This window comes from Myotis lucifugus, unplaced genomic scaffold (genome assembly GCF_000147115.1).
Source record: "Myotis lucifugus unplaced genomic scaffold, Myoluc2.0 scaffold_22, whole genome shotgun sequence".
Classification (NCBI taxonomy): domain Eukaryota; kingdom Metazoa; phylum Chordata; class Mammalia; order Chiroptera; family Vespertilionidae; genus Myotis; species Myotis lucifugus.
The window spans coordinates 9,279,546-9,304,014 of NW_005871070.1; the positions used below are offsets into that span (position 1 = coordinate 9,279,546).

At 37.0% G+C, this 24,469-nt stretch overlaps 1 protein-coding gene across 1 annotated transcript in view; it reads left to right on the forward strand.

Moving 5' to 3' along the window:
* PRKD1 (protein kinase D1) overlaps positions 1–24,469 on the forward strand; it is a 292,961-nt gene that overhangs the window by 208,354 nt on the left and 60,138 nt on the right. The window contains 4 exon segments of the mRNA XM_023751551.1: positions 8,267–8,398; positions 9,253–9,285; positions 9,288–9,370; positions 15,097–15,120. Of these exon segments, the coding sequence (XP_023607319.1) occupies positions 8,267–8,398; positions 9,253–9,285; positions 9,288–9,370; positions 15,097–15,120 (272 nt within the window).

Genomic DNA, 24,469 nt, shown 5'->3' on the forward strand with positions numbered 1-24,469 from the left:
TACAGGTTATTAGGATTTAATAAAATGTAGAACCATAGAAAAGCAATATGCATTTTAAAGGTTTACTTATTCAACCAAGAACATTAGTTGGTCACTTAATATATGCACATATACTCAGAGAAAGTACTATCTCTATTCTCTAGCAATTTTTAATGTCAGATGTGAACAGATAAAGGAGTGAAGGGTGGCAGTATAGAGCGATGCGTTTTATGATACAAGTGTGACCAGGAGCCTATGAGAACAGAGAAGAAGTCAACTGACACCACGTGGGGTGGGCCTATTACAGAAGGCTTCCCAGTGCAGGTGATACTGAGCCGAGCTGCTAGGTGGGTAAGAGTTAGCTAACTGAGAAGTGGCTACCTGTAAAACAGAAGGCAGGTTTTGTGTCAAAGACAGGACACGTTACCTCAGTAATGGCCAGAACAAAAAACATGTATGTTGAGAACAATGTTCTTGGCTGATTTCTCAGTATGGAGATGGATGGAATAAAGTAATTCAATTTTCTAGCTCTCTCCTTTATTTACATAGATTTCATCTTGTGTCTCTTTCGTCCTTGCAGTACCTTCCTGGCAGGTGGCATTGCTGCTGCTGCTGCAGCAGTTGTTCTGTTGTAGCCATAGAGCCCATTGCCCCGGAGGGAAGCAAAGGATGGCACAAGTATTAACTGTCGTTTCCTGAGTTCAGGTCCTAAAGGACTTGGTGAGCAGGATGTAGCCCAGCCATCAAAACTCCTGCTGTCCTAGTTACAAGGAGAATAAAGGGAAGAAGAAGAAAGGCCTTTTTCTTTCTGAGCAGGAATGAATACATGTGAACTTCTTAATCTATACTAATAAAAGGGTAATATGTTAATTAGACCAGACATCTTCCAGACATCCTACTGGACGTCTTTCCGGATAAAGCCACGGTGGCGGGGGCTGAGGCAGAGGAGGTTAAGGGTGATCAGGCAGGCAGGGGAGAGCAGTTAGGGGGATCAGGCTGGCAGGGGAGAACAGTTAGGGAGATTAAGCTGGCAGGGGAGAGCAGTTAGGGGGATCAGGCAGCAGGGGAGAGCAGTTAGGAGTGACCAGGCTGGCAGGGGAGAGCAGTTAGGGTGATCAGGTCGGCAGGCAGAGAGGTTAGGGGCAATCAGGCAGGCAGGCAGGTGAGCGGTTAGGAGCCAACAGTCCTGGGTTTCGAGAGGGATGTCCGACTGCCAGTTTAAGCCCTATCCCACAGGGCATCCCCTGAGGGGTCCCTGATTGGAAAGGGTGCAGGCTGGGCTAAGGGACCTCCCTCCACTACCCCCCGCACGAATTTCGTGCACCAGCCTCTCGTTTTATAATAAAACATGAGGCTTGTCACCTCTATGTCTGGTATCTAACAATGCATAGAGGTATCTCCTTGAATGTTAGTAATTATATTCTAAATACCTGGAATTATGAAACATAATTAGCTTTCTGTGACCTCCTATATGTAACAGTTATAAATAATCCTATTTTAACTATGCAAAATAAAAGAGACTTATGTGACTCTATGACAAGTCAACCTGTAGTGCCTGCTGCACGGCCATGCTAAGGAATCTTTCCCATTTGATTTCTTCTGTCACTTTGAAGATTTCTAAACTCCTCCTACTTTCTAACATCATTTTTCCTCCACAGATTTGATAAGCACTCACTTCTGTTTCCTTCTAGTTTTTCTGTGACTTGGGTTTTATTTTAACGTTTTACTCTCAGGTACAAAACATGTATATTTTTATAACTATACAAATTGAATTTTCCTTAAATAGCTAGTTACTTCTAATTGTTAATCATTCGTTAAATAATTTTTCCTTGATAAATTGATTTTTGGTATTTCTTCTATCGTATTTTAAACTCATACAGAGTACATTTCTGTGTTATCAATTCTTTCTTGTGGATCAGGAGTGTATTCCACAAATAATACATGAGTCCTCATTTTTTATTCATTTGGGCCTATTAAAAATAGTTTAGTTAAAGTCTTTAGTTAATCTTTCTTCAATCATCCTGGATTTGTAGAGTTCACTTCCTTCTTGAGTATATTCTCTTTTTTTTTTTTAAGTTTGAAGACAGTTTGCTTTTAGAAAAGGTAGAAAACAAAAGTGCAATTGACTAGTTCAGCTTTTTCTGTTTTGTCAGCATTAATCTGTACTTTTCCATGGTTCAGGCCTATCTTTGTTTCATTCTTTCCGCATGGAACACAGCAAAAGGCCCTTTGTCCTGTTTCAGTTTTTTCCTTCTCTTGCCTTCCCGGGTGGCTCTCCCTGGCCAAGCCACTGATTGCCGTCCGTCCTCTGCCCCTGTGTCGCTGGGTCTGCAGTTGGTGTGCTCTCTTTCTCCAGAGGACCTACCCCATCAGAGAGTTTCCTGAGCAGTCACATCCGTTTCTGTACATACCAAACCCCCTTTCTTCCTAATTAGGGTAACTTGTAATTGTGCTATCAATCTGGCTAGTGAGATCTTTATTCCTCTTGGAGCCATATTTTTTAACAGTCTCTGGCCATGCACTTATGATTATAAAATATTTTCCCAGAACTTTCTGAACTGCCTAATCAACATATCTAACTACTTTTTATGTGTTTTTTTTTCTATTAGCTGCTATAATCTCTGGGATGATATATTCACAGACTCCCAAGTTCCCATTATTGCACTTCACTAACATTTTTTTCTGGTCAGATGTGAGTTAAAAAGAGAAATTCCCCATTTTTTCCCCCCCCAGCCATCCAAAAGATGCTATGGTAAATGTCTTAACAAGAATTAAATGTTCTCATTGCTGGGGAGGTGTCTCCAGGTATGACACAATAAGAAATGTGTGTTTAATTGGAACAGTAATTGCATGATGGGAGAATCTGGTACAAAAGGGGTTTGAAGAGACTGAGACCAAAGGAGAAACGGAAATGGCCAGCCTCATGGTGTAGATGTGTGTGCATGGGAGGTGATGGAGCGGGGTAGACAGGTGCAGGCTTAATTTTACAAGTACTGCCTCACATCTGGGCCACAATAGCATGGAGGTGATCTGTGGTCATCTCTCAGTTATCTGCATCATGAACATTCTTGCTAACTCTCTTAAAAGTAAACAAAAGACAATGAAGTGTCAAGAATAGTTATAATTACAAAGAAATATGTAGATAATCCTATAAATTATCAATAATTTAATAAAATCAGACCTTATAAAAATGTTTCCTCTATTCTTTTTTTTTATCTTCATCCAATGATATATTTTTATGGGTTTTTAGAGGGAGAGGGAGAGGGGGAGAGGAAGAGAGAGAGAGAGAGAGAGAGAGAGAGAGAGAGAGAGAGAGAGAAAGAGATGGGAGAGAAACATCAATTGGTTGTCTTCCAATCATGTCCCAACCAGTAACGAACCCGTAACCTAGGTATGTGCCCTGACTGGGAATCGAACCCGCAGCCTCTTGGTGCATGGGACTATGCTCCAAGCAACTGAGCCACCCAGCCAGGGTATGTCCTCTTTTCTTTATTTCATTCTCTGCCTTTCAAAATATTCTCATCCTTCAAGAATCTGTTCCAGGCAGTCTCAGCCCCCTTTCTTTTGTGTTTCTATCCCTGCATTTTTTATTAATTATTCATGGGTCATTCTCATTTTGACTTTGAATCCTTAACAACAGATACTACTCATTTTTCTATTTCTGGCCTACACTACATTACCTAGTAGGTTCTAGATGTATTAATAGCAAATAACATAAATTAACTATGATGCTTGAAGGTATTAAGACTGCTTGGTTCACATGAGCTGATTTAAAAAAAAAGACATGAAAATATCTTAATTTTAAATGCTTGCTTTTGGAACTGTGACAACCAGTTAGAAGTTACAAAGGAGTATTTGGGACTCATAAAAAACACTTTCTAATAATTTGAAGTATCTCTGCTACATGTGTGTATGGGTGAATGGCAAGATGCTAACTGGAGATGGTTAGGATGTTCCTCATCCAGAACACTGTAAAACAGATGAGTATGTGTGTTTATGTTGGGAGAGTGATATCCAGAAGCTATTTTCAATATTCCAAAGGCTAAGGGAAAAACAAACTTGTCCCAACAAATCTTCACAGCTTTTAAAAACTCCCCAGTGTCTTGATTTTGGCCAGACTTACTGACTGAATGTGGTGACAATGGTTATCATGTAAATATAAGCTCCAATTGGCTGTAGTTCTGCATTAAAGTTAATTTTTATAAAAATTTAAAAACTAGTTACTGTTACTAACTCCAATTTGGATGGGGAAGGATTTCAAAAAAATGAAGTCTATGCAGAAAGCATATTAATTTTTATCATTTTTTTATCATGACCCGAATGAATTTCATTCTGTACATTATTTCATAGACTCCTCTCCCCAGTAGTTTTTGCATTTCTGAGATAAGGGTGCATCTTACAATGATGGTGTATATTATTAATTACAGTTTTTTGTTCATCTTTCCAAGTGTCTTATAAAATAAAGATGTAGTTTGTTATTCGTAGTGTTTCAATGGTCAGAGAAATATCAGAGTGGCTGAGAGAGTTTGTATGGTATAGGTGTCAGGACTATTTGACTCAAGATCCTATGTTACCTTGGGCAGCTTCTTAATTTCTCTGAGACTCAGTTTTCTCATTTATAAAATGGAAATAATAATATGTGCCTCATAGATTGCTTGTAAAAAATTGAGATGATACTTGCAATATGTTAAACTTTTATTTTTTATTATATCTGTCCCAACTTGTTATTGCCAGAAAGAGTTAATGTTACTCCCTAATTGCCAAAATTACCAGTAAATCTTGGAAAATCTGACATGTTTTTATTTTATTATGCAAATAATTTTGACCCCCAGAAGTTATTTATTTTGCTTTGGAAGCCTCATTTCATGTGTACTGCTAACCAAATGCTTTATTCCACTTTGTGCAACAATTTATAATGAACCTTAAAAGAACTACTGATTATCTTAGAGTTTTTGGCTCAATTACCTATTTCAAATGTTCATCGACTAAGGAAAGCACGTCATTTTCTCCTCTCCTCACTCTGGAGTATAACAATAGACTGTGAATAGAGCAAATCAAAGAAACACAAATACCAGTATAAGGGGCCCATTGTGTTCAGTTTGTAGCTCTGTCATATGGTTTTAATTTAGGTCGGCTGATTGATTATAACAGACTGACAGATAGCACATTGTTCATCTCCTGGAATCTCTAGACACTTTAATATTCTTATTCTTATCTGTCCATTTGGATTCCAAAACTTAAGTGAAATGGAATTACAGCATTCACTTTGTTTTCCTGTGCTAAGTGATTATCTCTGAAGTGCAATTTTGTGATTAGGTGAGATGGCATGCATACACCCAGCTATGCTGCTTCCCTGGGGTGCAGAACAAGTACATTCATAATGAATGGAGGTTGTGCTTTGATTTCAAATGGATGTAAAACCTCACTACACTTGGTAGTTTTATTTTTTAAATGTAATTAATTATTTTAACATTAACAAGAAAATATTAAAATTGAACTTTAGAAAATGGCATTTAAACATAAGTCAAGGGTGCTAACAGCTTATGAATGTTAATCCCTTTCAAAAAGCAAATAAACGTACTTACCTGACATAAATTGGGAGGGGGGATTTACTGAAAATCTTCAGTTTAATGATTTATATTCTTCCTGATTAATTTAGAAAACTATCTATATGCAACTTGGTATTAGTATTGTCAAATTCTAATGTGTCTTATTTTGAAAACTACAGTAATTATTCAACTACTTGTCATAGTTGTTTGGTCCTTGAGGGGGTGGGGGTGGGGATGGAGAAGCCAGGAATTAATGGTTGGCATAAATATTTTCTTTAACTATTTTCTTTGATGTTATAAAAGCAAATTTTGTCCTTGAGTATGTGAGACCAACTTTAAAGTGGATTTAGCATTCCCAAATTTAGACACATTTTGATCAAACCACAAAAGGTGCCCAGACAGTACACAGGTTAGGATTCCATGTGGACAAGGCTGGGCACGGTTATGTGGCTACAGTAACCTTGATCAGTCCCATCTTCCACACTTAACTCTCCTAGCATAGTGTTCAGTATACAGTCAGCGCTTAATGAATCTTAGTTGTTCCTGTTATTATTTCCTTTATCTTTCCAATTGCATAAAAATTATAACTTGAATAAGTTGATAGGTGATTTTCAATAATACAGCACATTAATTTGGGGTAAAGTACTTTTATTCAAGGTTCAAGGAAAAAACAACCCATTACAATTTTAATCATCTATTATGGTCCCGTTATGTGTCCTGTGAACCCTCAATAATATTCTTTCTGGTAGAACTGATTCACCTGCCCTGATGGATGTGAAACCTTCAAACTTGTTCCCATAATTGTGGATACCTATGTAGCAGAGATGAATTGCCTGCTTTTTCATCCTTCACTCTGTCACACCTTGCAGACCTGAGTTAACAGGTATTTTATAAATGTACCCAGTGATTACCCTACAGCCTGCCATCCAGGCACCGCAGGACAACTGCAAATGTTTATTCCCCACATCATGTGGCCATTGGATATAATTCTGCCGGCAGCGTTGGGGAAGATAAGATGTATCACAGATAATACTGAAAAGAACAGTATATTGGGGCCCAAACACCTGTGGGTTGTAATCCTATTTCTCTTTAGTATCTATGTAACTTATGTAGCTTCTTTGAACCTTAGAAGTTACTTTATAATTACTGTGGGCTTCTTTTGTTTGTTTGTTTTGTTTGTTTGTCTTTCCTGCTAGTCTGGTAGGCTCTGCGAAGATGTCTTACTTCTCTTTACATGTTTGTCCCAGGTCTTGTCCCATTGGAAGCCTTGAAGGTGCTTAACAAATGTATATTGAAAAAGGCAAGAGGACAGACAAGAGGAAGAGAAAGGCATAGAAGGATATATTTAAGGCCTAAAATCTCCCCCCAAATTCTCTTTGAATAAAAACCTTATGAAATCAAGTACACATGGGTCTGTCCTAACATTAATGGACGTTTAAAGTGTAAGGGCCTGGGGAAGTCACCATAAGTCAGACCTTCTCTTGGAGCAGTGGTTCTCAACCCTCTGGCCCTTTAAATACAGTTCCTCATGTTGTGACCCAACCATAAAATTATTTTCATTGCTACTTCATAACTGTAATGTTGCTACTGTTATGAGTCGTAATGTAAATATCTGATATGCAGGATGGTCTTAGGCGACCCCTGTGAAAGGGTCGTTCGACCACCAAAGGGGTCGCGACCCACAGGTTGAGAACCGCTGTCTTGGAGTGTCTGAGAAACGGAGGCAGGCTCGACCTCAGGCTCCATGGGCAAATAGGCAACGGCAGAGCTTCATCCAGCTCCTCTCACCCCAGGCCGCATCTCTGCACTGTACTGAGCAGTCTCCACATCAGGCTATGTGTGTGAAGAGGTGTAAAAGCTACGCCCTTACGCATTAGAATTTGGGGAAAAGAGGTTGTCTTTCACTTTCAATTCTTTATATCTACTTCTTGACTTGAACAACAACAAAATGCATCAGCCATTTTTATAACATCATAAAATACGTAGAAAAACATAATAAAAAAAAGAATTTTAGTATTCTGCATGAGTACCATAGAGAATAAATTCCAATAAGCAAGAAAAAAAAAGGCCGACAGCATGAATATCATTTGCTACAGTATATTTCTCAAAGAATGGACTGGAATTCACCTGAGTGTGTATTAAACTCTCTGGCTTATTGTTGAGGAGGCTACTTGCTTATGTTTAGCTCAGGATTTAAATGCCAACCTGTAGTGCCTAAGAGCTCAAATAACTGTCTCCCCAGGAAAGGCTGCTCAGATTTCTCCTCTCTTCCAATTGGGCCCCACTCCCCTCATGTACCCATTCGGGTCATATTCCATTATACTACCTTCTGATCTAAATTCATCATAATTTTCCTTTTCATTAATATTTCTGAATACCTTTCTGCTTCATTTACAGGAAAGCAAAAGCAAGATGTTTTTAAGTAACATCAGGTATTTGTACATTGAGTTGAGCTATCCTTTCATTCATGCTTTCTGCCAGCATTTTGGCTGTTTTCCAAGTGGCCTGCGACTGGCAAGCAGGAAGAGAAGAGCTAGAGTTGCTTTGGCACCACTTGTAAAACTGTGGTTGGAAAGAATGGAGTCTAATGGCTAAAAGCCAAGCCAGGTTGCAACTTATCTTTCCTTAACTTTGCCGGGAGAGTTATAGCTATACTTTATATTCATTATCTTGCATACTAACTACCTACAGATCAAGGTATCCATTCAACTCATTTTCCAACTTTGCTATTTTTGCAGCTTCTGCCACCTTTGAAGACTTCCAGATCCGCCCCCACGCCCTCTTCGTTCATTCGTACAGAGCTCCCGCTTTCTGTGACCACTGTGGAGAAATGCTGTGGGGGCTGGTCCGTCAAGGCCTCAAATGTGAAGGTAAGGTATTCCTTCCCCAACCAAGTGGAACACAGGCTGGAGTTATCTGCCTATGTTGTGCCGTCTACAACAATGTCTTCTTCCCCTCAGATGTCTCCCAGGGACTTGGGGCTGCATGAATTCTTCTGTTCATTCCTTTACACTCCCAATCTTCAACGTATTTGCTCTGATCTAGGAAACCCTATTCTCACATATTTTCCCTATACTGTATGCGTATGTTTCTTTTGTGTTGGTTATTTTGGCAACAGACAAAAAATAAACTTGTCATCTTAATTCAAATCTTGGAATAGTAGACATTCGATAAGTGTTTGTTGAAGTGAGCAGATATTCAGGAAGTTCATCAAACCGTCCCAGGTCACTCTGCTATTGAGTGGCGGATTCCAGCTTGTATACCAGTATCATAGTTTTATCATCCTCTGTGGAAAAACCCCTTGAACCTGTGGAGCCAGGATTAAAATCAATGTCGTTCAGAATTTGTGCTGTTTTGTGATTAATTTCCCTGTGTGTCCACTCACATTAGAACTTGTGGCAGCTGAAAATGGCTCAGATAGTCTCTTCGGAGTTTTGTTGCTGGGTCCTTTAAAGCCAAAATCCATTATATCAGAGGACATTTCGAAAAAATGGTAAACACAATAGTTGCTGAGCTCATTCAATAAAATCAGAATTCAAAACCCAGATTACTTACAGATTGGAAAAATAAATCAGAAAAAGCGCAAAAGAAAATGCAAATTTCCAAGTAGCCCCAAAAGAAATGGAAACAGTACTATTGTAAAAAAAATTCAAAATTTACCATTTTTATTTTCTTTTTCCAGGTTATGGTTGAACAAAAGCCATTTTTTGTTTTCTTTTTCCAGGATGTGGTCTGAATTACCATAAGAGATGTGCATTTAAAATGTTTCCCTCACTGGGCTCAGCACGGTCCGCACAGTGTCTGCTGAGCTGTCCACCAGTGTCCCGGATGAGCCCCTTCTGGTAGGCTGAGCTGTCCACCAGTGTCCCGGATGAGCCCCTTCTGGTAGGGCCTTCTGTTCATCCACTCCCCCTTCATGTGAGAAATCTGTGGGACAAAGTGACAGCGGTGTCAGCCAAGACAGTGCCCTCCCTGCAAGGGAGGACACAGCCAGGGTGTAAACGTTTCATTGGGGCCTGTGCTGTAGATTGCTCAAGGCTTCATCACATATCCAACAGCTTTGAGTTTGCTTTTATCTGTGAGTTTACAAAATGTGTGAGGTTTCACTGTGGTCACAGGGCCAGAGCAGCACAAACTGATGTGTGAATTTTACAAAACATAAGCTTGTCAAAATTTGGAAAATAGAGATGAGCGATGTTTTTCTCTGAAGATTATTAAAGTCTTTTGTGGCATAGCTGGATATTTTTTCGGGGAGAAAATTTGAAATGTTCTCTTAATGCAGGGGTGGGGGATGTCCAGCCCACGGGCCATATAAGGTCCTCGAAATCATTTGGTCTGGCCCTGCCAAGGCATTGGGGATTAGTTAATTAAATGTTGACCAAAGATAGCAGGCTAATTTTTAAGTTGATAATTTTGGATGGCCTGTGATTGATGCTATAAATATCCAAATGGCCCTTGGCAGAAGAACTGTTCCCCACCCATATCTTAATGGAAATATAAAAGTATTTAATTGCATGGCATTACTAGCATACATTCCAGTGTATGGTCAGAATGACACTATTGACAAATGCTGTGAGAAAAATAGCACTTAATACATTAAAGCATTCCATTAGCTCTAAAATATATAATTCATTGACATGGCTTAAATATTATTCTTTAGGAAAATTACATTTGGATTTTTCAAACATTGAAAACAAAATAAAAAATGTGGTAATTATGTGAATTATTTAAAATAAGAACGTTTTTTTTCTGAAATTAGCTAATCGTGTGAGGCTTTAAATTTCCCATATCTATTCCATTCCCCAATGGATTTTACAAAGAACTCTTTATAATCTAGCTGTTGTAAAATTTAATTAAGGAAAAAAATTAAAAATTACTGCAGCTTTTAGGTTAAATAAATCCTTCTTGGGGTGGAGAGTGGTCATACATATTTAAGATACCTAAAAAGTTTTATTAATTAGCTTCTTGTTTGAAACATATTTTATTGTGATCTCTATATCACTTGAATTTGTTATAGACTAAACCAGACATATAACTCAATTGAATGCTCATTTTGATAATTTAGCAAATTTCATACTCTGTTTTGGGAGAAAGCAGGTACTAAATTCCACCAATAGCTGGTAACATTCAGAATGTATGTGTGTGACTATATATTGTTCCATAAACTTATATTAATTGGAAATAGTGATGTTCTTACAGAAAGGTGCTTAAATCAAAAGCTATTTACTTTTTTTTAATCCTCACCCAAGTGTATATTTTTATTTATTTGAGAGATAGAGGAAGGAAAAGAGAGAAACATTGATGTGAAAGAGAAACATCAATTGGTTGCCTCTCGCACATGCCCCCGAACAGGGATGGAACCCACAACCTTTTGGTGTACAGGATGATGCTCCAACCAACTAAGCCACCTGGCCGGGCAAAAGCTATTTATTTTTTCAAATAACTCTTCATGTCACCTTCCCAACTCTGAAGTTCCTTGATTTAGTGTGAATTTTTATAAGTTGTGATTTTTACAAGTTACAACAGCTACTTTTGCTTTTAAGGATAGTAACTGATAGTCATACTGTTTACAGGATAGACATTTAAAAACAAGTTTAATAAATAAAATTATAAATTAATTGTGTATTGTTTTCAGTTTTACCAGAAAAGGTTTTTTTTTAAATTATTTAATATCTCACGAATAGATTAGGATCTAGAATGATTAATGCTGAAGACTCTTTTTTTAAATCTAAGCCAACTTTTTATAACATATACACATATAGATGTGTATATAAATACTTCAAAAAATTATATATAAGTTAAATTTTATAAGTATGGACTAAATTATACATTTAAATTATATTATACATTTAAATTATCATATGAATGCATATATGTATAAATATATAATTTATAACTGTAGTTTAGGTTACACAACTATAGTCTTTAACATGGGTTTTCATGTTTTAAACCACATTATTTAATTGCCTATTTAACCAAATTAAATAATTATTTAATTTTTGAGATACCTAATTCCAAATTATATTTCACAACAAATGTTGAAATCACTAGTGTTTTTTTACTGGATGCACATTTTTGTAGTAGAATGCTTAACTATATTTTTAAAGTATACTATTAAAAATCATACTTTAACATGTCTGTCAAGAATGCTTATAAAATTGTGGTCAAATCAGATACTTATGGGCCATAAGATACTTTGAAAAATATTATCATAAATGTTCATAACCTTGTATGAGATGCCCTGCAGGTAACTTTCAATGAGAAATGCCTCTGGGAATAATGTGTGACACGGACACAGCGGCTCTCAGAACTGTTTTCCGTACATCAGACCCCATTGTACCCTCATGAGTGCATTTGTGTCTCTTTTTATCCAATTTCTGAGGAAAGAGGAAACGTTGGCTCACCTTGAGGAGGCCATGGATTTCCCAGTTCTGTGGGCCATGCCTTGGCTCCTTTTTATTGGGCAAAACTACCCTGCTTTACCCAGGCATGCCTGGAGTATAATGAGTATGTCGCTTTTTATCCCTAGGCAAGACATGAAAGGCCAGTAACCCAATAACTATAGTTTAAAATTTATAGTGCATGCTTAGTCACAGGTAATAGTATGGCAATAATAATTAAACCTCTTAGTTTTATATACCATAAAGGATATTTCCATTACTGAAAAGGATAATGGCATTGTTCATTAATGCCACCAGATCACCATATTGCAAGTCGGCCATGATTGGTATATAGATTTCTCTCAAATCTAAGAAAATGATTTTTTCTCTTCGCTACTTGATTCCCTATTTTGACTACAAAATCTCCATTTCACATACAGATGAAGATATTGGTAATTTCATTAATTTGTCCATTTTGGACACATAAATTGAATTTCCAATTTCAATCATGTTGCTAACATAGGAAGAGAGGATAACAACACAGGTTATATAACGAGCTCTATCTCTCATCAACTTTGTCAGTAAACTGTCAAATATACTAACCAAAAAGCAGTTCATCTTTTAAGAAAATCCAAAATGTAGTCAATTTATGGCAGATAGCTATGTAGAGGTGTATATCATTTTGTAAATCATCACCAGTATAAGAAAGAAACAAGAAAAATGCAGCAGATCCTTAAGTTGGACTCACTAATATATTGATTGTATCATTACATATAAATAGACATATTGAGATGATATCCATTTTAGAGACTTTAGACAGTTGCAGAAGAGAAGTTAGGATTAAAGGATCTTGTCAATTCATTATGCTTTACTCATCTTTTTATTTACAATTATTCTTGTGGTATTTGGGAAAAGTTAAAGCCATTTGACACCATGCTTATCAAAGACTGTATGAAGAAGCTTGTATCAGATCAGCCGCCCTGCAAAGGACAATTATAAAAGCTGAGTAAAATATAACAAAGAGTAAAACAATATTTAAAGGTACCCAAGAGCACCTCACAATCAGGATTCTGAGGGACCAATGTGTCAGAAAGAAGGACATCACAGAGTGGTCAATGCACAGGACCGCCCCCCACAGCAAGCAGTACCAGGCTCAAGCTATCAGTACTGCTGAGTTTGAGAACCCCTGATGCAAAACAAAGCTGGAGAGTTTCCCAACATTTTATAAAGCCACAGTTAAGACAATGTGGTATTACACAAGAATAGAAAAATAAATCAATGAAATAGGATAGAGAGAGTCCAGAAACTACATGGTTATACAGGTCTACTGATTTATGACAAGGGTACCACTACTGTGAGAAAATGATGCTCTTTTCAACAAATAATGTTGGGACCAATACAAACATATGTACAAGAATTTGGAGTAGAAAAGGCTGTTTTAAACAGGACTCGAATTACTGTTGGCAAGAGGAAAAGATTGATCAATTGAACATTATTAGAATTAGGAAGTTATTTTTATTGAAATATACCATTGAATAAGCCAGAGACTAGGAGGATATGCCATTAAGCAAGTCACAAAATGGGAGGGTTTTTAATGTATATCCTGTATAATAAAATATGCAAATTGACCAAACGGAGGAATAGCTGATCGCTATGATGTGCACTTACCACCAGGGGGCAGACACTCAATGCAGGTGGTCAGTGTGCTTCCACAGGGGAGCACTGCTGAGTCAGAAGCAGGACCTAAGCCGGCAGGCGGACATCCCCTGAGGGGTCCCAGACTGCAGACTTCGAGAGGGCGCAGGCCAGGCTGAGGGACCCTCCCCTCCCCCCAGTACATGAATGTCGTGCACTGGGCTTCTAGTATCCTATAAAAAAAATAAATTAGAATGTATAAAAAAATCTATAAAAATGTTAGAATACAGACAACTCCGTTCTGTATAGGCATAATATTTGAACACTTTACAAAAACAATAGCCAGTAAACATGAAAATGTACTTTACATCATGTATGTAGTTATCAAGGAGCCTAAAGTTAAAAAATCTACAGTTTTTCCTCAAAGTGCAAAAGTTTATTGGACACCAGAAATATCACTGTTTGCAAAACACAGTCACACATTTTTTTAAAAAATATTTTTTTATTGATTTCAGAGAGGAAGGGAAAAGGAAGTAGAAACATCAATGAAGAGAGAGACACATTGATCAGCTGCTTCCTGCATTACCCCCACTGGGGACGGAGCTGCAACCCAGGCATGTGCCCTAACCAGGAATCAACCCGTGGCCTCCTAGTTCATAGGTTGATGCTCAACCTCTGAGACACACCAGTCATGCATTTTTGTTATGAAAAAGAGCCAACTCTATTTTAGTTTTGATTTGTTTTTTAGTTAAAAGAGCTGCTCAAAAAGGCTTGAAGGAACAGCGATGAAAAAGAACATATTCATTATAAATTACCAGATATGTGTTGTCTATTTAACCAAGATTTTTCTTATATTTTTCACTGATATTCCTTCTCCTCATAAAAGCATTCAGAATAGATTTTCACTTTTGAATTATATTTCAACCTTGAATGAAATCAGACAGAAAACAATGATCTGCAACAAAGACTCTAAAATGAACAAAGAATGCATGGGACATGTTTCTCTCATTATAACTCTAAGCCCGTATTGGAATTTCCAGGTTTGTAAACCACTGACTTATTCTTGCCAGTAGGCAGAAAGCAATAGTGTAACATTTGATTATTTTGATGACATTTTTCTTCCTTTTCCCATAGAGAGGATACATTATTGTGAAGAAAATCTAATCTTTAACTTAAAGGTCAAAAATGCTTCATTCTGTCTATAATTTATTTTCAACAAGGTGAAAGAACAGTCTGTCATCATTGACACTATGGCAAGCAGTATTTTTTTTTTACCTTTACTAGCTCACAACTGTAAATTGTTTTTGCAACCTTGAGTTTGTATCTGTAATCCTATTGAAATGTTAAAAAGTAATTTCCAACCCAGCTGTTTGTGTTGCCACAAAGACTAATTAGTATAACAGTTCGCTTTCTCTTGAAAACAAACCTATATAGAACATTATTGAGTAATATGCATTGCTTTCCTCCAATAACACTATATATTTTTTTTGTCTTTTTCCTCCCTTTATTCTGCTCCTTTGCCTGCTTTTTGCTTTTACAACTTCATCTCTAAGTCTCCTCTGAGTCCTGGCTTTGAGGTATGTACTAACTCTACCATCTTTGCAAACCAACATTATAACATTAGGTTGTTATCAGACAATTATCTGCATTGATTCTATGAATCAGGTTAGAACTTAGCTCAAAATTGTATGTCAACTATCATTTAAAAAATACTACCCGAGAATCCAATCTATTGAACTGCAAAAAAGAACACATTTTTGTTGTTGTCTTTTCTTGTTGTTGTTCAAGTTTCCACAGTCCTCAACAAGATGAAGAACAGTGCAGGCATTAGGGCGATAGGTCTTGAACTGTTAGATAAAATTTTGCCCACAGGTAAACTTGTAACTTGATCCCATAACATCGGTGTCTTTTGCATGAGACTGAGCAGACTAGACAGGATACGGTCAGCACTCACCGTATTCAGTAGCATGTTAACTGAAATGTGTGCATATTGGAACTGTGTCCTGATGCCAGGTAGCACAGAACCATGTAAAGGGAGGTCACCATCTCAATATACACAGGTTTTGGTTGGCACAAAGCAAGGCCTGCCTGAAAATGAATATAACTTTTTCAAGAAAGGAACTTTTAATCCTTAATGGATTATCACAATCTAATTGCTTTTAAAGGGTGGTATGCATGTGGATATGGCAGGGTCTTCATCCAAGAATAACTTTATATGGAAAAGACACAAATTTCCTTCATAAAAGATTTTCATAAAGTCCTCCTCCAAAATTGGCCTTTTATCTTTCCTAAGCAGTCAGTAACCTGAACATGGAGAAGGGACATTTAGGTCAAGCGTTCGCATAGTGTATATATACAATAGTGCTCTTCTTATGAGAAGTTGTTTTGACCAATTGACTTGTTAATATTTAGTTTTCCTTATTTCTTTACCTCTTGCAAATTGTATTGCTATTTTCCCTCGTGAGACTATAAATTTCAGATACCATTATTAGTGTTCATTCTGAGATGGTCTTGTTAGGGTAACTCTAACAAAGGAAGCTAATGAAAACACAACCAGAACATATTCTGGGTCAAGTAAAATTGGTAAGTCAAGATACCTTGATTTATAACATGTAAAATGAAGAAATCTCCTTCAATAATAGTAAATTCCTATGTTTATAAATTATCCTAGGTAAAATGGGCCCTTCTTAGAAAAGTACAGGTGAAAGCTCAATAAGTATAATTTTTTATATTCTTGTAAATGTAAATGTTGTAATTTACAATGCCTTCCAGATATAATTTTAGTGAAGTAGTATCTTTCCCTTTTAATCATCCTTTGTGACTAAAGCCAGGGACAGAGTGTGTAAAGGAGTGACCAGTGGTCTGCTTTCCTGTGGAAGTTGTACAGCTTAACGGCAGCAAGGCCTCCACATGGTAACTCCTGATAAGATCCGATGCATTTTGTGCATAAGCTTTTGTTCTTGAACTTGTTTGTACCTAGTGTGTTAAAAAGGCAACAAACTTTCCCCTCCTCTTTATAAATGTCTTGGGGAAAAATAATGCATAAAATTTGATGAAATTTTTGGAGAAATATTTTAGTGACAATTATGATTGCAGAGTTGTTATAGAAATCTGGTCATGGTTCCACGTTCAGCATGATTTGTGACTCTAAGATGCACAAGTGTGAACTTAGGTCAATGATCTGCCCTCATGGAGCTTCATAAATGGAAAATATGCAAATAAATATGTGTCTTTGTCAAAACTTCCTAGTATTACATCCCAATGCTTTATATTAATTTATTTAATCTACTGATTAGGTTTTCATTTTTAATTTTAAACAATGTGAAATAAGCATCTTTGTATATATTTTTATGTATTTTTTACACTTTATGAAAAGTATCAGTTGATTTCTCAATAAGCATTTCTGAATGATTAGTAAGTTATATCCTTAGAAGCGAAATGACTAAAGCATTTATACTTATTTTTTGCTAAATAGTTCTTCAAAAAGTGATAAAAGTTTTAATATATAAATCTGATAATGGTATAGGAGTTTCTCTTTCTTCATATTCTTCCCAACAACACATTTTGTCAATGTTATAAAATCTTTTTTTATTAATTTCTTCAGAAAAAATATCTATACTTAACATAATTTTTATTGGAAGATAAACAGCTTTTCATGTATTTATTGACTACTTGTTTTTCAACTATGGTGAATTGCCTCTTTTCCTAGTGAGATGATTCTTGTTTGCTTATGTGTTATGACAGGAATCCTCTGTCTGTTATTCTATGATAGAAGTATATTTTCAGTTTTATTTATATTTGTGATGTCTTTTCCCATACTAACATTTTTACTTGGCGAAGAAATATTTTGACTCATTCTCTTATTATTTATAAACTGTTGAAAATAAATCAATATGAGCAGGTTAAACATCATATTTTTGTGAAATTATTGAGGATAATGGTCTTTTCTTGAAGTAAAGTTGCTGAAGTCAAGGTAGAAAGTGAAGCAGAATATGAAACTCGTGTCCTTTGCAACTGCAGCGCACAATTGATGACAATTTTTAAAAAAATGTAAGTTAGGTCTGTGGAAATGTATTACAATTTAAGAACATTGCTAAAGTTATTTTAAGTGTTTTAAATGTCCTTTAAGGGTGTATTTACTGTCATAGCTTTGAGGTTAAGAGACACAACAGAGATTTTTTTTTGGTGAAACTAAATTATTCTAGCCTAGTAGTCTTTTTGGTAATTCTTAACAATCTGAGTGCTTTCCAGAAATTATTAGGAAATAAATTGCTCATTGCAAAAGTTTTCTCTGTGTTCAACTACTTTATAACCTCACTTTTTTGCATCCTTTAGTTTTTATGAAAGTTAAACAGTATTCAGTTTAACTTTTTTATGTTAGGGTACATATTTTGTAAATAATAATATGCCGTAAACTGCTATTATTTTCATAAAGTTTACTGACTCACATTTAATTAACACAAGCATTGTACTAAAAGGAACTCTTGGATACATACTTTCCTAGAAAATGACTCATTTATTTACTGTTTTGTTCATTTAAAAATTATAATGAAGATAATACTAGTATTGCATTTTCTACTTATAATTGGATATGATCCTGATATGCTTTCTAATAGTCAAGGTAGATTCTTTTCAAATGAACAAATGATTAAAAAACACACAACTATTTCTAATTCTGAATTAAACTATGATGATATTTCTGGCCAAATGAATATTTTCCGGGATATTTTCCAAAGTAGCAAAAGTCTATATAGCAGTAGAGACTTTAATTGTTGCCTTTGTGTTCTGGAGTTCCAGGAATCCTGGTGATTCATCTGAATTAAGAAATCATTTTTCCATTTAAATATGCACCATGACATCCATATAGTGTATTTGCCAGACATTGCAAAATTTCTTTTGTTGATTGTATAAACTAGTTCTCCAAAGTCAAACCTGGGCAGTGTATACTTTCACTGAGGAAAGAGATCCAAGAATTCTTTAACCCACATCTCTCCACCCCCTGAGAGTCAGAAGTGCAGTGGTGGGTTTGTGGGGAAGGAACCCTTCCGTAGAATTAAGAGTGCGCGGTCTTCTTTCATGTGCTAATAATCAGATGTTGGCTGATTTCACTCAGCGTGTCTGGTTTGTTACATGTGCATTCATGCTATGAACAGAAACTTCCAGATCAGATGTGCAATTCTAACTATGAATTCTGCAGGAGATTTCCTCATGAATGCCACTGGAGCATGGGGGCATCGTATAGCACTTACCTGCACTTAGAAACATGTAGGTCTTAGGAACAAATGGATCTTTAATGAAGGCTGTGCTCCCCTCAGGAAAGGTACCAGGGCTTCCATCACACTCCCCACAAGCCATGTCTGAAGACACAAAACATTGCTTTCTATCTAAGATTACAACCCCCTCCCCATGCCTTATTACCAACAATAGTCATATCATAGTCATTTACTTAATGACCATCAGTATCCATCTAATGTCAGGCCAGACCTGGCCAGATTTCAGTCCTGTCTCCTTTAATTCCTGACCAATCATGAATACTGAGCTCCTGGCTGAGTAATATGAAAAAAGATTGCTCATCTTCACTTTGAGAGTGTACGTGTCCTCAACAATGTCCCTACCCTGCCCTGGCCAGCATGGTAAAGTGGTTAGAGAGTAGGCCCATGCACTGAAGGGTTGCAGGTTCTATTCCTGGTCAAGGGCATGTACCTGGTTTGTAGGTCGATCCCCAGCCCTGGTTGGGGTGTGCAGGAGGCAACCAATCAATGTGTCTCTCAAGTTGATGTTTCTCTCTCTTCTCTCTCCTCTCTCTCTCCTCTCTCTCTCTCTCTCTCTCTCTCTCTCTCTCTCTCTCTCCCTCTCCCCCTCCCCTCTTCCCCCCACTCTCTCTGAAAAATCAATGGAAAAATAACCTCGGGTGAGGATTAATTTTAAAAAAGAAGAAATAATAAAGGAGGGTGAGGAAGGTAGAAGATGAATTGGTACTATAAATTAGACTTTTAGAAACAAGAAATAATTCAGCTTCTAAAATTTTATCTGTTTCAGTAATATTTAGATACATTATTTTACTTGATCCATTAGACCTGGTTTTCTGATATGATCAAATGAATTCTCTCCCTTCTCAAGAAGAGTGAAAGTGGTGCTATTTTTATAATAAATGCAATGAAATGGAAGCCAAAACAATGAAAAAATAACCCAGTTTGGGGTGGTATCACTCCAGCTCTGCATTGAAAATATCCCTGAGTGATATGATTTCATTGAGTTAGTGCTTTTCTGTATTTTTAAAACTCAATTTTTTTGGGGGGGGGAGGTAAAGGAAAAGTCTCATCGTTTCCCTCTCTTTTTTAATTGAGTTGCATTAAAATGTAGTCCTTTCTATCATGTTTTTTCAGAAGCATGTATGGTCATAAATACAGTGCTTCATGTTCTCCATTGACTGTTACAGGCTGAGGTTCTATAAAATCTGCAAGTTATCCTTCTGGGCCACTTTTGAAGGGAGAGGCTCTAACCTTTGTAGCCTTCGATTGTTCATGGCCGCATTTCCAGCTTCCCTTTGGTGTTTCCAAGGCAGTATTCAATGGCACAGCGTTTTTCCGAATTATTTCATTCAGCTTTCCAGTGAACTCACAATCCCAGGCCAGGCCCCTGTCCATTTTAGGCAGGATGAAATACCATGGAAATAATATGTTCCTAAAATTGCTGTTGTTGATACTTCTACATAACCTGTTTTACCACCCCATTCACGTTTAGGTGTAGATCAAATCTGACATTTGAAGCCCCAAAGTAGAAGTTGTTGACATGTAAATCTATTGTCTTCCTCAATAGAAATGCTTCTTTTTTATTGTGTAGAGTGCATAGCATTAAGGTTGCATTGCTTTCAGTAAAAAAGAGAGGTACTCTTCTGTTATGTCTCCCTTTTCCTCTGGAACCCACAGATTCATGGGATGTTAGTAACTGAAATTTTGAAAGAACAGTGCCTGTAATTTGCAACAATTCGCTTAACAGTTCTTGTGCTTTTCCTGCAAAGGGAGGTTCACTTAAGAAAATAGTAAGGTTCCTTTACCTTTCATTTATATTTACTTAAAGAGAATGGAGTAACAGAAAACAATGTAACTTTCAAGACTCCTTTAGCACTTAGCAAATCCAGATCACCTTGTATTCTTTTTTCTTTCTTTATTGATTAAGGTATTACATATGTGTTCTTATCACCTTGTATTCTTAATGAGATTATATGTTATTACTCTGTCAGCTTTCCCAAATTGCTATGAACATGAAGAAATGGATTCTCCACTCTAAAATACAGCATCGTCACCACTAAGCAGGGGGCATATCCCCCCACCCCCGCCCTGTAGCAATGCTTTTTATTGGTATGAAAAGGTGTTGATTAGCTTTTACTTATGCTCTGTATTTAGGGTATCCAATTAAGGAGCCAAACTCATTTATAAATCTGCCACACTTGGCAGGTAGTTCCAAGGATATAGAATCAGAATCGTAGCAGAATAGCACTGAACAATCTGAAACTCATCCAACACCCTACCTGCTACTCAGTGAAATACAGGGCATGGAAATATGGGTGTTTCTATGTGATCTCCATTCCCTGAGGGTCTTCAAACTTGTCCATTGCCCAAGAAATCGTTCTGGAAATTCCCTGACTTCCCATTGAGGAGTAGTGTGTAGTGTTGTTGAAAGGAGCTGATTATTTATTTTTACTTCAGAAAGTAGTCTGTATCATACTGGACATTCACAATGCTGTTTTACTAGCAGCGACTATGAGTAGGGTTGGATAATCATTTCCAAGTGAGATAAAGAGGTTTCAGAGTGTACAAAAGACAGTTCTAAGCAGTTTGAAGATTGGGAGCGCTGAGTCGTCTTAAGCAGAATAGTAATAGCCAATAATACCGAGCATGGTCATTGCTTGGCAAGACTACTTCAGCGTTCACACCAAATGTCTTCCTCAGGAAACTCCTTTTCCGAATGTCCCCTGCACCTCCTCCATCGATGTGGTTTATCTTTTCCGCAAACCTTCAGCTATATGGGCACTTGTTCTGTGTGAGGCAGTATTGCAGTGGTTGGTGATACAGTGATGAACAGCATAGTTAAGATCCTCTCTCCATGGAATGTACATTCTTTTGAAGGGCTACGGTAACAAACCAATAAGCAAATAGGTAATAAGACAGTTGCAGACTGCAGTATTGACTCAATAAGAGACAGGTGATGTGCCAAAGAGTGAACAGGGAACGGTCAGTAAGCTAGGTGGTCTGGAGGTCTCTTGGAGAAGGTGCCGTGTGAACTGAAATCTGGAGAATAAGGCAAAACCATCCGAAAGAGCACATGCTACTGTGTATAGTAACAATTATGTTGTGTCCAGAATTCTACTAGATAGCAAATTCATTGGGCACAGAGAGTAATGTTTAGGGTCTTTATATGTTCTGCAGCATCTTAATTGGGCTTTGAGGAGGGGTTTGCAATGGAGAACACCTCTTAAACCAGATAGAGCCATCTCGATGGCAGTAGGAGAGAACTAGTATAAGGTGTTGTTCTGCATAGTTCTTTGAATGTTGTTAGTTCAAAATGCTAGGTATCTTAAAATTCCTGGAATAAAGGACTAAGTATTTGGTTGCATCTGTTTTCACACAGTTGTGCTAGTACCTGAATAGGAAAGTAGGCAGGCAGCTGAGTGATGCTTATACAATAGAAGCTGTTTATTCAGTTAGTCATTATGTTCTAGAAAACATGTGTGACTCATATGCTATCCTCTGAGCACAGACAGGCTGGTTCAAAGTCTCTTCTGTAGGTCAAGGTTAAAGGATTCACAATATTTTCACATTGCATTTTGGCGTGTAGAATATACTATTAATTATCTTCACTGTTTCCTATGAACTCTTCCTTCATGACTTAAATAAGGAGAAAAAATACTTTCTATTTTTATATTGGTATAAAACCAGGGAATATGAAAGCTGGGAGGGACTGTGGAGAGAGAAATCATTGTTATCAGCCAGAGCAAGAATATCTGAATTCATTGGTCTGGAACTTTACAAGCTGTATGATCTCTGACAAATGACTTAACCTCGTTGGGATTTGGTTTTCTTATCCATAAAACTGGCATCATAACATGAGTGGTCATGGGGTTTAAATGAATTAATGCATGTAGAGGGATATGAAAAGAGTTTGGCACATATGAAAGTTATAAAAAGTGTGTTATGCCTAGTTCAAAGGTCAGACTCCCCATGAATTAAATTTGTTACCCAAATAGGTTGACTGGCAAAATACTTAAAATTTTTTTAGAGTTGCCTATATTTTGAAATGGAGTTACTTCATAAAACAGTTGGATTTTCTGCTTCCTTTGAAAAACTAAGAGGTCTGGAGGCGCTGGGTTCACACACTCCCTTGGCAGCTATTAGCAGTGTTTGAGCAGTGGCCATCCCTTTTATATTGAGCCCATCCTCTCCAATTTACTCTAGTCCACACCATTTTCTATGCCTCCCTGACATCGAGGGGCCACCTATTAATATGAACAGATTTGAGCTTGCTACCTTTCTCTTTCCAGAGCAGAATAGTTCTACACAGATTCATGTTGGACAGGCTAAGTAAGGGTCAGGATCAGGAAGAAGATAAGTTCAAAGAGCAGTTATAGTTGTAGCCAATTGTACACTCTCAATAAAGCAAATCTGTAGAAGTTACAGTCCATGTAATATTAAGTTATTGAAATATGCTTATATTACAGCCTGTATTTTAAATATTTCTATTGAAATGTCTTGTCCATTTTGTTCCCAGGCATTGACTTCCTGAAAACATCCATTCTGATGAGTACAAGCAATGCTTATTTTTTATAAGTACCAGATGCGTGTTTTCATTAATAGAGGACAAATATTTTAAGACACTATCCTTCCCTTAGAAATTTATTGTCTGATGATTGAGAAAGCACCACAAAGAATTGTCAATGCGTATGCTAAAATATTCTATACGTTTTTTGTTTCCTTTAACTCAAGGTGTAGCTTATGTCACCCAAAATCCAGTCCCAATGTGGGGCTGTGAAATGAATTTTAGTTAATAAATATAAATATTTTAATACTATAGAAGTTTTCATTTGAACCATGTTTTTTATTGTGTTTTTTTCTATTAACCCTCACCTGAGGATATTGTTTCCTTTGATTTTTTTAGAGAGAGAGAGAAAAGGAAGGAGGGAGGAGAAGAGAGAGAAATATCAATGTGAGAGAGACATATGAATTGGTTGCCTCCCAAACCAAAGATCAAATGTGCAACCCAGATATGTGCCCTTGACTGGGAATCGAACCCAGACCCTTCCATCCTCAGGTTGATGCTCTATCCATGGAGAAACAGGCTATTGTTTTGTTTTTAATTTATGTCTTTGAATCATGCTTTTTGTAAAGTGACTTTTATCTCTCAGGAAATACCACGTTTGATCTCTACATAAATAACAACAAGCAAACCACAAGTTAAGGCAACGTTCCCCCCTCTTTTTTTCTAGCTTTGCTAATGAAGAGAATTTGTTTTGAAGTGGAATATGCCTTGTTTCCAAGTCCTGTTAAATGTTTAAAGACTTGCTGGCAGTTGGAGTTTCCATAATGTAATCTAAGCAATCATTTCCTGGGAAGGTTCCACGCTTGCTGAGTCATTCCTTTAGCTACCAGTTTAAAAAACAAAGTCAGTCTCTGCAAAGCAGGATGCACTGTCTCAGGAAGTAGGTGCCCAGCGCTTGTAGTTTTCACTTTGGCAGTCATTTCAGATGAAACACTGTTAGCATAAGGAGGCTGCAGTTCCTTCACAAGACCTCAGGCTTTTAACCAAATTTTAATCTCTATAATCTTTATCCTGTTTAATCTCCAATTCTACCTTTAAACTCGGTTCATATAGATTTGCGGTGGAGTGCGGGAAACGTGTAAACTCGGGCCGATTGTAACTGCGTATTAC